The sequence below is a fragment of the Canis lupus genome, chromosome 19 (assembly GCF_048164855.1).
Source record: "Canis lupus baileyi chromosome 19, mCanLup2.hap1, whole genome shotgun sequence".
In the NCBI taxonomy this organism is placed as follows: domain Eukaryota; kingdom Metazoa; phylum Chordata; class Mammalia; order Carnivora; family Canidae; genus Canis; species Canis lupus.
This window is the reverse complement of record NC_132856.1, coordinates 33,972,504-33,987,354: the sequence shown is the minus strand read 5'-3', so window position 1 is coordinate 33,987,354 and position 14,851 is coordinate 33,972,504. Positions and strand designations below refer to the sequence as shown.

Genomic DNA, 14,851 nt, shown 5'->3' with positions numbered 1-14,851 from the left:
CCATCTCCTAGGGTCTCAGGGTTCTTTCCCAAGTCCTTCTGAATCCAACTAGGGGCAAGGGAAGAGACAGAGTCGGCTGAGAACACACCCATCCTACCCTGCCTTAGCCTGAAACTGCCAAATGTCACTTCCTGTCACATTCTGCTGGGGAAAACACATCACATGACTTCTGGATATGTGAAGGCTGGGAGAGTTGTGTCGCTCCTGGTCTGCCTCTTAGCCTGCCACTTTGCAGAAGAGCTAGGCCACCTACAACTTTGGGGAAGTTCTTGAGTAGGAAAGAGCAAGAGGCAGAGAGTAAGCGAGGGCCAATGTGTGTGTGTGACTGCTGGAAATTGCACTGTGGCCTTGCACAACAGAGGCCTTGGCAAGGACCTGCTGAATTCACTAATCAAATACCAAATAATGCCCTGGGTTCCTCTAGGGCCATTTGATTGTCTGTAGCAACCGAAGGTCTAACAGTTCCTGTGGGTCAGGCTTGGCCTGGGCGCCTGAGGAATAAGGAGCCACATCTTCTTAGATCTCATAGTACAGATTGAGAAGGGCTGGGATGGGGGAAGATGGGCACTTTGAGAGCACAGAGGAGACACTGAAGCCAGCATGGGGTCTCAGGGCAGCTTCTCTGGGAGGTCACTGCTGTTTCTGTCATTAAATGAAATAACGCTCAGAAAATGCCTAGCGGGTACCTGACTATACATGTGAATTGTATTACTTGTGATGACAGTGATCTCTGTCAGCAGCAAATCTGCAAGCTGCTCAGAAGAGGACAGGTTGCCACCAGGGCAGGCTCTCAGTTGGGATTTTGGAAATTGATCAAGCCCTACCAAAAATGATTTAAGTGACTACTTTCTCAATTCTCTCAAGGATGGCACTATATAGCTAGCATCATTCTAGAGACCTAGGAAAGAGATTCGTTACCAACAGTGGGTGTCCCAGGGGGCTGGGGCTTACTTCTTCTGGGGGGGATTTATTTTTGTATGTATTTAATAAACACCAATGTGATATTTGCTTCGTGCAGATGTTTTTCTAAGGCTGCACTGAGGCATTTGGTAGTCATAAGCCACACATATCCATTGAGCACTTGAAATGTGTTGTACGTATAAAAGACACACGAAATTTTGAAGATTTAACACGATAAAAAATGTAAAATATCTCATTAGTAATTTTTATACTGAGTTACATGTTAAAATCACTAACTTTGCACTTGCTAGGTTAAACCAGGGTTTGACAGACTTTCTCTAAAAGGACTAGTTGTATTTTCCACTTGTGGGCCATCCAGTCTCAACTCCACAGCCATTCAACTCTGCAGCTGGAGTGTAAAAGCAGCCATAAATAATACAGAAACAATGGGCGTGGCCGTGTGCCCATAAAACTTTATTTAAAAAAATAGGCAGTGGGCTAGATTCGACCTACAGGCTGTCATTTGCTGAGCCCTGGGTTAAATAAAATCTATTATTAAAATGAAATTTACTTTTTTTTTTGCTTTTTTTATGTAGCTAGTAGAATATTTCAAATTACATTTAGTTCACATGATATTCTTACTGGACAGGGCTCATCTAAGCACTTTATGGATATTAACTCTGAGGAATAACTATTAACCTGAGGGTGGGGAAATGTGTGAATTCTGCTGAAAACCTAAAGAAAGCGCATACATTGATGTTCCTTGGCCTGGCTCCCCCACTGCTGAGTGTGGAGCCCAAGGACCCACTGGCTTGTGGCTGCTTTCAGGGCAGACGCCTGAGTCTGTAACCTCGTGCTAGGCTCCTTCTTTGTTTGTTTTGGTTTTTTTTATAAATTTATTTTTTATTGGTGTTCAATTTGCCAACATATAGAATAACACCCAGTGCTCATCCCATCAAGTGCCCCCCTCAGTGCCCGTCACCCAGTCACCCCCACCCCCCGCCCTCCTCCCCTTCCACCACCCCTAGTTCGTTTCCCAGAGTTAGGAGTCTCTCATGTTCTGTCTCCCTCTCTGACATTTCCCACTCATTTTCTCTCCTTTCCCCTTTATTCCCTTTCACTATTTTTTATATTCCCCAAATGAATGAGACCATATAATGTTTGTCCTTCTCCGATTGACTTATTTCACTCAGCATAATACCCTCCAGTTCCATCCATGTCGAAGCAAATGGTGGGTATTTGTTGCTTCTAATGGCTGAGTAATATTCCACTGTATACATAGACCACATCTTCTTTATCCATTCATCTTTCGATGGACACCAAGGCTCCTTCCACAGTTTGGCTATCGTGGCCATTGCTGCTAGAAACATCGGGTGCAGGTGTCCCGGCGTTTCATTGCATCTGTATCTTTGGGGTAAATCCCCAGCAGTGCAATTGCTGGGTCGTAGGACAGATCTATGTTTAACTCTTTGAGGAGCGTCCACACAGTTTTCCAGAGTGGCTGCACTGGTTCACATTCCCACATTCCCAGTGTAAGAGGGTTCCCTTTTCTCCGCATCCTCTCCAACACTTGTGGTTTCCTGCCTTGTTAATTTTCCCCATTCTCACTGGGGTGAGGTGGTATCTCATTGTGGTTTTGATTTGTATTTCCCTGATGGCAAGTGATGCGGAGCATTTTCTCATGTGCATGTTGGCCATGTCTATGTCTTCCTCTGTGAGATTTCTCTTCATGTCTTTTGCCCATTTCATGATTGGATTGTTTGTTTCTTTGCTGTTGAGTTTAGTAAGTTCTTTATAGATCTTGGAAACTTAGGCTCCTCCTTTGACTGCAGGGAAGTCCCCAGCAAGAGCACCAGGTGGTGCTGTGGGACCACAGAGCAGGTGGTTGGCTTGCTGGAAACGTGCGTTCCAGGCTGGGGGCTGCCATTCATTTACTGCCTGGCCTTGGACCTCGATTTCCTCGCCTGTAAATTGGGGTCAGACTGGCCTAGTGAAAACATGAACTTTTAAGACAGACTGACCTGATTTGAGTTTTGACCCCACCAGAGCCACATGATGATTTTCACGGTCCTCAGGCACTTTGCCTTCATGCATCCTTTCTTCCATAAAGAAATAGCAGAAGTTATGTTTTACAACTATGTTGGTATAAATATAAATATATTAATATTACGTATTAAAATTTTTCTTTGACCCAAAATTTAATCTTATTCCTTCTTATTCTGAAAGAAAGTATTTCTGTGGCCTTAAAAGTATCATGAGCCCCGGGCCCTGTGCCAACTGTGCCTCATGAAGAATCATGCTGGGCTCCACTACTCACCAGCTGTGTGACCGTGGGTAAGTTGTTCAACCTCTCTGGGCCTCAGTTTCCTCATTTATAAAATGGAGATGACAACAGACCCCACCTTTTTAGTGACATAGTTGGAATTCAGTGAGAGAGTGTATGCCATGAATCTTTAGAGCAAGCCCTACAAATGGAACTATTATTTCTTTTTATTATTATTATTTATCATCTTTGAGGGTATTTTCAGCTCTAATCTCTCTGAAACTATTAAAATATTTCAAACAAGAATCTCAAAATACATTAAAAAAAAAAAAAAAAAGAAATGAAACTTCCAGGCTATTTGATGGGGGAAGTAGAAGAGTTTCCCAGAGAAGAGTGTATCAGCAGAAGGAGTTTTTACAGATGACAAATGCAGATTTTCTCCTGCCATTGAGGAGCTCATGAGGAAGGAACATGGGCTTGCACCAGTCAGCTGGAATCTGGACCAGCTGGAGAATATGTGCCAGGTGGGCAGATACTTGGGAAAGGTGTGTGTGTGTGTCTGTTGCATTCATCTTAGAGAAAAGGAGATTTGCATAGAGTTTGAAGGCTATGAAAGCCTCAGGCCTATGGAGACAGGGACATCGTATTTGTAGGGAAGAGGGGCAAAGAGGGGAGGAGCACTTTAAGCTGAGGGAACAGTATATCCAAAAGTCTGGGGCAGGAGGCAAGTTCAAGCTGAGATTTATCTTTTTTTAAAAAAGATTTTATTTATTCATGAGAGACAGAGAGAGGCAGAGGGAGAAGCAGACTCCCTCTGGGGAGCCCAACGTGGGATTCAGTCCGAGGACCCCAGGATCATGAGCTGAGCCTAAGGCAGACATTTAACCACTGAGCCAGCCAGGCGTCCTGAGGTTTACCTTTTCTTAGCTGAATTGTAGTTCTTGTATCCCTGGGGCATCCCAGGTTATATCTTTTGAATATTCCTTGACGAACTTGAATACCCTAGAAAGCACTGTCCATTTTTTTTTTTTTTAAGTAGGCTCCACACCCAGCTGTGTGGAGCCCAGTGTGGGGCTTGAACTCATGACCCTGAGATCAAGACATGCACGGAAATCAAGAGTCACATGCTTAACTAGCTGAGCCCCCAGGGGGCCCCAGCACTGTTTTGTAATCCCCAATTTGAACCACTCCCTAATTTTGTAAGTTAGGTGTTTCCATTGGGAAGCTTTTCTAAAATAAAAATTACGACAATTCTACTACCCAATGTCTACTACTTTTAGCTCCAAAAAAATTTTTTTTGAGGGGATAACTATGTAAAGACTATTGCCTTCTTCTCCAAGACGGCACAGTAGAGCCCCCTGAGTTTAATTAATTCCACAAAAACTTTGTGAACAGTGACTTAGGAAGACACAGCTTTGTCCTCATAGAGGCTGTAGGTTGGGGGCGGGGGCAGACATTGAACGACTAGCTACACAGGTGATGGAGGTTAGGAAAGAGACATGGAGAGCACCATGGGCAGGTGTGGTGGAGGGTCCTAGAAAAACTGGGGGAACCTAGTAAAAAAAAAGCCTCCCTGATTGAGCAAGATTTCAGCTGAGTTTTGAGGAATAAGAAGTTAGCTAAGTGAATGGGGGGAAAGAGTGATGGGAGTGGAGGAGACAGCCTGTGCAAAAGCCCAGAAGCTGGGGAGAGCATGAAGAATTGAGGAACTAGACGTGGCAAGAATGTACAGATGGTTGAAAATGGAGAGGTAAGTGAAGGCCAAAATATACAAGGCTTTTTGTAAGATATGATAAGGATTGGGGTCTCTACCCAAAGAGAAATGGGGAGCCACTGAGGATTTTAGTGAGGGGGGGCAATAGCACGAGATTTCCATTTTAGGAAGTCTATCCTGGTTATTGGGAGGCGAACAGATCGTAGGGAGGTAGGATTGGAGCTCGGAGCCATGGACAAGTTCACTTAGTGTCTGGTCCACTTTCCCTGCCTCCTCCACTGAGCACAGGGCTCTTGTCCCAGCCATCCTGCTGGCCTTTAGGGCAAAAGGATGATCCTTTCCTCCAGAATAAGCTCATGTGGGAATTGCCTACTTGACCATTTTGGACCTTGGAAACTGGGAGTTTTCCTGGGACAGCGAGCCCTGCTCAGAAGAGGGGAGGTGACAAAGGCTTTATAGCCTCACCACCTCCCCCACCAATTCCAACAAGACCTCTGAGGTTCATTGGATATTTGAAGGAAAATGGTTTTCCCATTTAAGCAGGGCCCTTTTGATTTTATTCCCTTGGTTAGATGCAACCAAATTTCAAAAATCAGCCGTATGCTTGCTTGCTTGCTTGCTTTCCTTCTTTCTTTTTAAAGATTTTATTTATTTATTCATGAGAGACATACAGAGAGAGGCAGAGACATCGGCAGAGGGAGAAGCAGGCTCCCTGTGGGGAGTCCAATACGGGACTCGATCCCAGGACCCTGGGATCTGGACCTGAGCCAAAGGCAGATGCTCCACCACTGAGCCACCCAGGCATCCCTGGTCTCTTTCTTATGTCAAAAGTCACATCATCCCTCATATATTAAGGAAGATAAGAAGTGAGTCTATGGATATAGCGTGCTGAAACTCTCTTTTTCAGGGTTACATATGGTGCATTAAGTGCTCCCATCACTTGGGAGTCTATTTATCATAGACTCTTGGAAGAATGCATAGGCTGGTAAGAGAGGCTGCTTCTGACACAGGAAACTAGGGGGTGGGGTCCCGGAGCAGCTCACTTTTTCACTGCTTAGGCTGGTATTCTTGCATATCTAGCCATGCACGAGTACTATTTAAACAAAAGATATAATCTAAAAGAAGGCAAAGCAAAACAAACAAAAATGACCACCATGGACCCAGGTAAAATGGTGCTCTCTACTCCTCTGCAACTCTTTGGTTGTAGAATGATGATAAAATCCTTGAATCTCTGCCAGCCATTGGCCTCCTCAAAGCCTAGGAGAAGGGAGGCTTAGGGAGTGTTGGGAAGGGACAGTCCTGTGGAGTACAAGGTGGGATAAAAAGGAGGCTAATATGGTGCACCAGAAAATACAGCCCCCTGTGGGCATCCAAAACTTCTGGGCTCTCCCCAGGTGGGTGATGGGAGGCCCTGAAGGATTTAGAAGCAGGGATGGGAATGCAGGTGGGCTGTGGTCAGAATGGGATTTCAAAGGATGGCCCTGGTAGGTACTGGGCTGGCTGAGTTGGAGGACAATTTGAGGCAGGGAGACCAGCGGGGAGAGCCTTTATTCTTCATCCCGGTGAGACATAATTACCACCCTGAGCTCAGACAAGATGCAGTAGATTCCTCAGAGAATTAAGTGCCCAAATCATGGGGTGCAGTTGAGGCCTTGTCCTTTCTGGTCATTTCCTGTGGACTGAGATCCCCTCGAGCTGAAAGCCAACATTCTTCCTCTTCCTGCAGCCTCTTTCATGGCAGGGCTGAGCCCAGGCAGTGACGACTGATGGGGCTCTAGCTTGGGACGTGAAGACTTATCTTTTAGGACTATAAAAGCCCCCAGTTTCCTATTAGGGAATTCAGGGGAGGTACCAGCCCAAGAAGGATAATAGGAGACTCTCCTTCCAATGTGACTCAAGACATTTCTTTTTAAGATTTTATTTATTTATTTATTTATTGGAGAGAAAGAGAGTGAACAAAAGAGGGAGAAGCAGACTCTCCACTGAACAGGAAGCCCAACGACTGACCGCGTGGGGCTTGATCCCAGGACGCTGGGATCATGACCTGAGCTGAAGGCAGACAATTAACTGACTGAGCCACCTAGGTGCTCTGACTCAAGACAGATTACATTCAAGTTGAAAATGAAAGTAGTTGGACCAGTCTTGTTTCCTGAGTGCAGGCAGCAGCTCATACCACCTGTTAGAACTGTTTTATTTAGAGGCAAGAAATGGTTATTATAATGGTACCCTTGTATCTAGGGGTGACGGACCTTTTTCTTCTTTGGAGAGATAGATTTTTTGCTATTGGTGAAGGCTCTTGAAGATTGTAGTTTAAATTCAACTGGAAAGTGGTCGCTGACATTCAAGGCCTATGAAGAGAAAAGGGACATAAATTTGGGAATTAGGAGACTGTCATTTTAGTGATGAACAAATTCGAGGCTTGAGGTGGGAAGATAAAACACCTCAAGTCATTGAACAGAACACACACTAGTGAGCATCATCCTTGGACCAGCCCAATCAGAAATTTAGACAGGTCTTCAAGCCCCAGAATCATAGACTTTGAGACCCAAGGTCCAATGGCCCAATGTTGTGTCTCTAGTGGTGGCCTCAAAGGGTAACACCAACCCATCTTCTCAGGACAGTGGCAAAGAAAGACAAAGTGGCAGCTGTACCTCCTCTTCAGTCAACAGAAAAGCTTTCTGGAAGTCAAAGGTGCTGTTTGATCTGGGAACAACAGACCTGATGATCTCTGGTCCTCTAAGCACAATCCTAGAGAAAGGGATGGAAGACAGTCACATTAATCCACCTTGTTGATTTTGAGACAAACCAAGTTTCCTGTTTGACATCTGGAATTGGTTGAGCAGCCTGGACTTTTTGTGTGATATTCAAAGTCCAGGCCTGGTTTTCTGACCCTTTGGACAGTGCCTAAAACTGGGAAATCAGATCATCTCCTGCTTGGGGCCCTGTGGGCAGTAGCCCTGAAGGTGGAAGAAAAGATATTATATGAAACATGGATACCAGGTGGCCCCGGTGGCGCAGCGGCTTAGTGCCGCCTGCAACCTGAGGTGTGATCCTGGAGACCCAGGATCGAGTCTCATGTCGAGCTCCCTGCATGGAGCCTGCTTCTCCCTCTGCCTGTGTCTCTGCCTCTCTTTCTCTCTGTGTCTCTCATGAATAAATAAATAAATAAAATCTTAAAAAAAAAAAAAAAAGAAACATGAACACCACACCATGGAACAGTGATGTACAGACTGAGAATATTATTCCCTTGACAATTATTTTTCACTTTTCCTGATTCAATTATGGAGAAAGGTACTGGCTTATCTTTTTTTTTTTTTTAAGATTTTATTTATTCATTTGAGAGAGAGGAAGCTAGCACTAGTGAGAGATGGGGGGGCAGAGGGAGAGGGAGAAGCAGACCCCCTTTGAGCTGGGAGCTCAATGTGGACCTTGATCCCAGGACCCGGGATCATGGCCTGAGTTGAAGGCAGATGCTCAACGAACTGAGCCACCCAGGCGCCCCTGGCTGATCTTTAATAACCCCCTAAGCTCCCATTTTGACCAAGATGGAGCAGGCTACAATCACCAAGCACTCTGCAAGCCAGATAATTAAAGCAGAATTTAACATTGCTCAGTTTTCACTGGGCTTACTTTTTTAGTTATTTTTGATTTATGACAAATGCTATTTTCTTACCTTAGTATGAGATCTCCTTTAAAAATTAATTTATTTCATTAGAAATTAATGGATTTAAAGACAAATACAGGGGAAAACCATAGTATAGTTGCTTTGTAGCGATAACAAAAACTGGGAACATGGTAGTTAAATGAGTTTTGGAAACATGGACTCTAATGTATCTCAAGTGGAGTGATGCAGTCAGGGTCTACGTGGCCCCACCCGACCAACGGAAGAAGGACAAGGTGAGTCAAACTTCCAGTTCATGACTATGCATTGAGCTTTCCCTGATTCCGAGTAGCTGATTTGGTTTCCTGCGTTTGCTACCACTGTGGTTAAATTTGAACTCAGTCCACAAGTAAACTCTTCACATTTGGTTGGAGTTTTTTTTTAAAGCCATCCTTCAGACCCAGAGAGTCAAGAGCAACATAATTAAGGCTCCCCCATTTCTGACTTCCAGGTACATGTGTGGGCAGGTCAGCTGCTCATTGAAGGCTTTCCTGAGGTTGCTCTGTGCACAGGCCAGTTCTTGGCATCTTTCATGTCCAACAGAGCATAGCTTGTAGGAGGTGTTCAATAAATACTTGAACACAGAACAAACACTGGAATTGAGACCATTTCATCTTACTCCCCTTACTAGAAAGTTATATCTCTTTAATTTAAAAAAATTTTTAATTTTTAAGTAGGCTCCATGCCCAACATGGGGCTCAAACTCACACCCAGAGATCAAGAGTCACATGTTCTACTGACTGAAACATCCAGGTGCCCCAGAAATTGATATCCCCTTTAAAAAAAGACATAAAAATAAATAAAAATAAAAAAGACATCAAAGAAATATGCTGGTGTGGAAAACATAGAAACTTTAGAGCAACAAAATGAGAAATTAATCTTTAAAAAAAAAAGTCACATGTAATCCTGCCATCCTTTGGCATATATTGTATAAAACCGAAGTTCTTTCAGTAAACACCTTTTTAACCTGTTCCCCCACCCCACCTAAGCTATTGTGAGCTTCTTTTCCTGTGATTCACTGTTCTGTTTCCTTATTCTTGGTCACCTCCCCTTTGTTGGCCAGGGGAAAAGAATGGGACCGCAGAAGGGACTAGATCTGCTCAAGGCCACACCACACAGCTGGCACGTGTGAGCAGGCAAGTAGGCGAGCAGGCTAGTGGGCGAGTGGCCATCTCCAACGCACTTTGCTGGCAAGCCCTCAAAGTGAGAGGGAGGCAGCAGGCACTGAGCGCTCGTCTCCTGTAACTTCCTGCCTCAATTCCACTTTCCCCAATGCTAGGGCTGCTTCTACTCTTGAGAACTGGAGCAATGACTTCTGCAAAGGGCACACCAAGCCTGAAAGCTCCAAGAGGAATAAAAGAGGTTGTGGGATGGAAATGAAATTCTGACCTCAAAACTAGAGAAGTGAGAACAATTGTCTCTGGCAGAAGCCACCTCGTGCTTCCTTGGAGGCAGGCTGAGTCTGGAAACCACGGCCACCATAGGTTCTACTATGGATGGGAAGATCAGGAACATTCACAGGCTTCAAGTGCCTCCCCCACCTCCCAGTTTAAGGAGCAAAAATGAAAGCTGACTGAAAATTCCCAGGGAGACTTCACAAATACAATACTAGGGTTTTTTAGGTTTTGTTTTGTAACATAAGCTCTACAGCCCCAACATGGGGCTGGAACTCATCCCGTAAGATCCAGAGCTGCACGTTCCACTGACTAAAGCTAGCCAGGTGCTCCAAGAATGCTATTATTTAAAGGTATGTATTTGCATTTGGGAATGTGTAGCAAAAGCTTTAAAAGTGTAAACACCCTTCTAATAACTGGTCTCAGATGGGAGGTCCATTTGGGCAGTGCTTATACTAGCCAACTCTTGGCAATAACCTAAGCTTAATGACAGGGGATTTGAATGACTAAATTCTGGTATGTCTTTGTGATGAAATAATTAACAGCCAGTGAATGTGTGGAACACTTAACCGTATGCCAGGCATTGTGTGAGAAGACCTATACTATTCATTTACTCCTCGTCATGGCCTCATGAATGAGGCATTACTACAGTCTCTGTTTTACAGGCAAGGAAGCAAAGACACACAGTAAGTCCTGAGGTGGTGGTAGAGGCAGGATTTGAACCCAGGCTCTTCTGACACAAAAACCTTGAACTAGCCACTGCTAAGCTACAATGCTCAGGGCTCCCAGGTATGGCCATGCAGCATGCACCCTGCACAAGTACCCCATGCATGGGCCTGAAGTCTGATTGACTCAGCTCTGTAAGATGTGTTCTTCCTCCGCCCTGAGGGGGGCGCCTTCTCTGATGCGTATTAAGCACTGCATGAGCCAGCCTGAGTGAGGCAGATGCCTTCTACCTGTCATAGGCACAGTGGGTGCTGCTCTTGACCGTGGTGTCCTCTTGGTCCCCTATCAGCCAGACAAACCCGGGGTCAGTCCTCAAGCGAATGATCTTCCAGGCCTTCTTGGGGACGTAGCTACAGCCGGCGTTGAAGTCACCCATGAAAATGAAATTCTGAAAGACATTGTTTGGAACTGTCACCTTTTGGGTATTATTGCCAAATACTTTTGCTCAGAACCGGTGGCAATGGCTCCACCTCCCAAGCCCAGTAAACAATGGGTTCTGTTATGGGCTAAATTGTGTCCTTCTCCCCTGCCCCTGCCCCCACTCCCACAAATTGATATCCTGAAGTCCCAACACATGGTACTTATGTGACTATGTTTGGAGAGAGGGCCTTTAAGAGGTAACTATGTAAACTGAGTTACCAAATGGATGGCCCCTAATCCAATATATATGCCTGGTGTCCTCAAAGAAAGAGATCAGGACACAGAGAGAAGACCAAGGACAGAGACCTTCAGGAAACCAACCCTGCTGACACCTTGACCTTGGACATCCAGCTTTTAGAGCTGTGAGGAATAGGTTTCTGTTGTTTAAGTGACCCAATCTTTGGCAGCCCTGGCAAACCAATACAGGGTCTTTTTTCTTTTGGTTTTTAAAAGTTAAAAATGAAGCTACAGTTTTGATAAGTATCTGACAGGCGAGACTGTACAAGGAAAGGTGTTCTCACTGGAAAGTGGATGTTTGGTGTAGCCCTTCCCTCCTGTTCTTAGTCACCACGTCCCTGTCATTCAGCATGCTGAATTAGGTGGGGATAAAAGAATCCAGCTCATTTATTCCTTCAAATCTTTCTGGCTCAAACTACTGTAGGGTATAAATATTTGAATGAATTGACGCCTTTTGTTTCCAAGCAGGAAAAATGAATTTGGGTGGTTTATTTGACAACCTTGGCATCATGCTTTCTCTTCTATTGTTTGGAAGTCAGGAGCTTATTCCTGTGGAAATTCTGTCTACTGAGGAAGTGGGAAGAGCCTGAAAGGGAGGGGATGATAGAGTGAGTTGTCCACCCCTGCCCCGAGGCCACCAACAGAACCTTCTATTTCAGAAGTGTTTTTCCCCACAGAGCTTTGGAACAAAATTTTAAGATTCCTCAATTCAGAGGAAGTGTCATATTTCCTTGTCGGTGCTATTGTTTGTGGCTGTTGCTGACTTTAGAGTTTTCTTCAAAACATTTTATTTTGACCTCAGAGATCACGGTTTTTCCTGACATTGATGGGTGTGGTTGAGGACAGAATGTCATTCTTAACCCAAGTGACCACCAGTTCCTATTGTTATAGGCACAATTTACTGAACATGCACTGTATGTCAGACCAAGCATGAAATGTTTCATAAAGTTGGGGCGCCTCGGTGGCTCAGTCAGTTAAGCGTCCAATACTTGATTTCAGCTCAGGTCATGATTTCAGGGTCCTGGGATTGAGCCCCACATCTGGTTCTGCATTCAGTGTGGAGTCTCTTTTCCCTCTCCCTCTGCTCCTCCCCCTACTCATGCTCTCTCTCTCTCAAATAAATAAATGAATCCTAAAAAAAAGTTTCATAAAGTTTAAAATATATCTCATGATAAACATTAGGAGGTAGAAGAGATCCTTAATCTTTGTGGAAACAGGATAGAGGAATACAATGACCGGCTCTAGACCACTCAACTCATTGACTCAAGTGGTTACGTCAAGAATTAAATCCTGGTCTGCCATCAATGCCAGCCTAGTGCCTGAGATGTTCAATAAATTCTTGTTGAATGACTGGAAGAATTCAAAATTTTAGGAATGAATGAGCCTTTCTCTTGCCCTGCTTTTTACAAATAAGCAATGAATTACGCACCTTGTGCTCTCCATGTCCTAGCTCCGTGTCCCCACTTTACTTGATTCATGTTGCACTTTGAATGGTGGAGCAGAAGGAGGGGGGTGGTCACAGGAATTATAGCCCAAAAGGAGGGAAGAATGAGGAAAAGCCCCTGGAACACTTCCATATTTGCCAAGAGCTTTCACAGACCCTCACAGCCAGCCACATGAGGTGGCATCCCCATTTTCCAGATGAGGGAATAATTGAGGCCAAGAATGTTGGTGGATGCATTCCCCTATATTCTATGGGATATCACTTCCCTCCTTCACCTCAGTCTGTGAGGTTGGGCTGAAGAACACACATATTTAACCAATCAGAGCTTCTCAAGCCCCCTGATGGACATGTGCCCCAACGAGCGCCCATAATGGGACTTAACCCTGGGGCACTTCTTGCATTGTGGAACAGAACACTCCTCAGTGGTCTGAAAACTGCTGGAGGCCGTGTTGCCATCTCAAAGGTGGAGCCCACCAAGAGGACACAAGGGCAAAGCGATGAAAAGAAAGAGACAAGCCGAGCCCTGATGACCTTGTCTGAGCCCCAGATCCCCCTCTGCCTGAACTACCCCTGAACATCCAGTTACATGAACCAATAAATTGCACCGCCCTTTTCATGCTCCAATTTGAGAGTCTGTCATTTGCAGTAAAGGACTCCCGACCTCCAAGTGTCTCCCTGTTCTCCTTGCAAAGTGAGAATGATAAAAGTGTTTACTTCGTGGGCTTATGGGGAGGATTCAATCAACTTGCCCAAGTCTAGCCTCAGCATAGGGCCTGGCACCAGCTGCTCACTCAGTGACCTGGGGCAGCCATTCTTAGTGGCGCTGTGCATGAACGGCCGAGACCCCCCTGGAGAGTACCCAGCACATCTAGCAAGAAGGATATTTAAGGCTGAAGTAAAGGCTCAAAGGAGGTTCTAACATGGTGGTGGTCTGCACGGGTGGCCCGCCTGGGGAGTGATACATCCCTTCCCAGAACCTGACTCTGCCTTTGCTAGAGGAGAATTCAAGGGACACAGAGGGTCATCACCTCCGCCTTCCAACGGCGCTTCACGTCCAAGTAGACATCAACCAGCTCATCGATCTCTTTCACAGAGGCTTCAGGGGTGGTGTGCAGGGGGATAATCACGAAGTCCTTGACAGCTGAGGAACAGGAAAGATGTGGAGGTCACATACTTCCCCGGACACGGGCAGGTGCCTCGAACACTGCTGAGGGGAAACAGGATGCCCACTGCCCCCTAACCCCCCGCCGCCGGGAGGCCCAGATTATGTGGTCTGGTCTCCTCTTTTTTTTTTTTTTTTAAGATTTTATTTATTCATGAGAGACACAGAAAGAGAGGCAGAGACATAGGCAGAGGGAGAAGCAGGCTCCATGCAGGGAGCCCGACATGGGACTTGATCCCAGGACCCCAGATTACACCTGGGGTGAAGGCAGATGCTCAACCACTGAGCCACCCAGCCATCCCTAGTCCCCTCATTTCTAGAGGGTCCAGCTGGTGGCTGAGATGTGCCTGTTCCTGGGACCACTGGGCCGCTGTCATCAGCGGATGAAAGCTTCCTCTCGCCCACTCACTTGCATGGCTAAGAGAAAGCTGGAAGACAGCACTCCTTGATGACACTGTGGGTGTTTTTCTTTTCTCTTTCTTTAAAAAATTATATTTTCTACTTTTTAAAAAATAAGCCTGCATGGCTTTTGTACTAAAGAAAAAAATTTTTTTCTAATGAAAAAAAATTGAGGCTTGTCAGTTTATGCTTCTTTTATAATTTGGAAAAAAACTACCCTACCCCTCCCATTATTTTTTTGAAAAGCAGCCTTTTGTGAAACATCTGAAAACCTCCCCCGTCCAGGAAGGACTGAGAGAGCCTATCTCAGAGAATGTAAGTGAGCCTGGGAACAATGCCTTGCCCACCTGCCAGTGGCAGCTGACATTTCTGATTGCCTCTTTCCCGGGCTTTCCTCCTCCTCCTGTGCCTGGGCCTCCACTCTTGCTCAGGAGCTGAGGGCTGTTGGGGGTCACTGCTCAAGTGACATAGTGGGGAGTCAGGACTCAGGTCAGGAAGCCTGTCTCCAGAACCCTGCCCTTACCACTCAGC

At 45.5% G+C, this 14,851-nt stretch overlaps 1 protein-coding gene across 2 annotated transcripts in view; it reads right to left on the bottom strand.

Moving 5' to 3' along the window:
- Positions 1-6,779: 6,779 nt before the first annotated feature.
- Positions 6,780-14,851, bottom strand: part of DNASE1L3 (deoxyribonuclease 1L3) — a 29,758-nt gene continuing 21,686 nt past the window's right edge. For both annotated transcript variants that reach the window (XM_072785692.1, XM_072785691.1), the window contains 4 exons: positions 13,788-13,900; positions 10,889-11,046; positions 7,529-7,625; positions 6,780-7,225 (listed from right to left, as the gene is read on the bottom strand). In XM_072785692.1, coding sequence (XP_072641793.1) covers positions 7,112-7,225; positions 7,529-7,625; positions 10,889-11,046; positions 13,788-13,900 — 482 coding nt within the window. In that variant the 3' untranslated portion in view covers positions 6,780-7,111. The remainder of the gene's footprint in view (positions 7,226-7,528; positions 7,626-10,888; positions 11,047-13,787; positions 13,901-14,851) is intronic.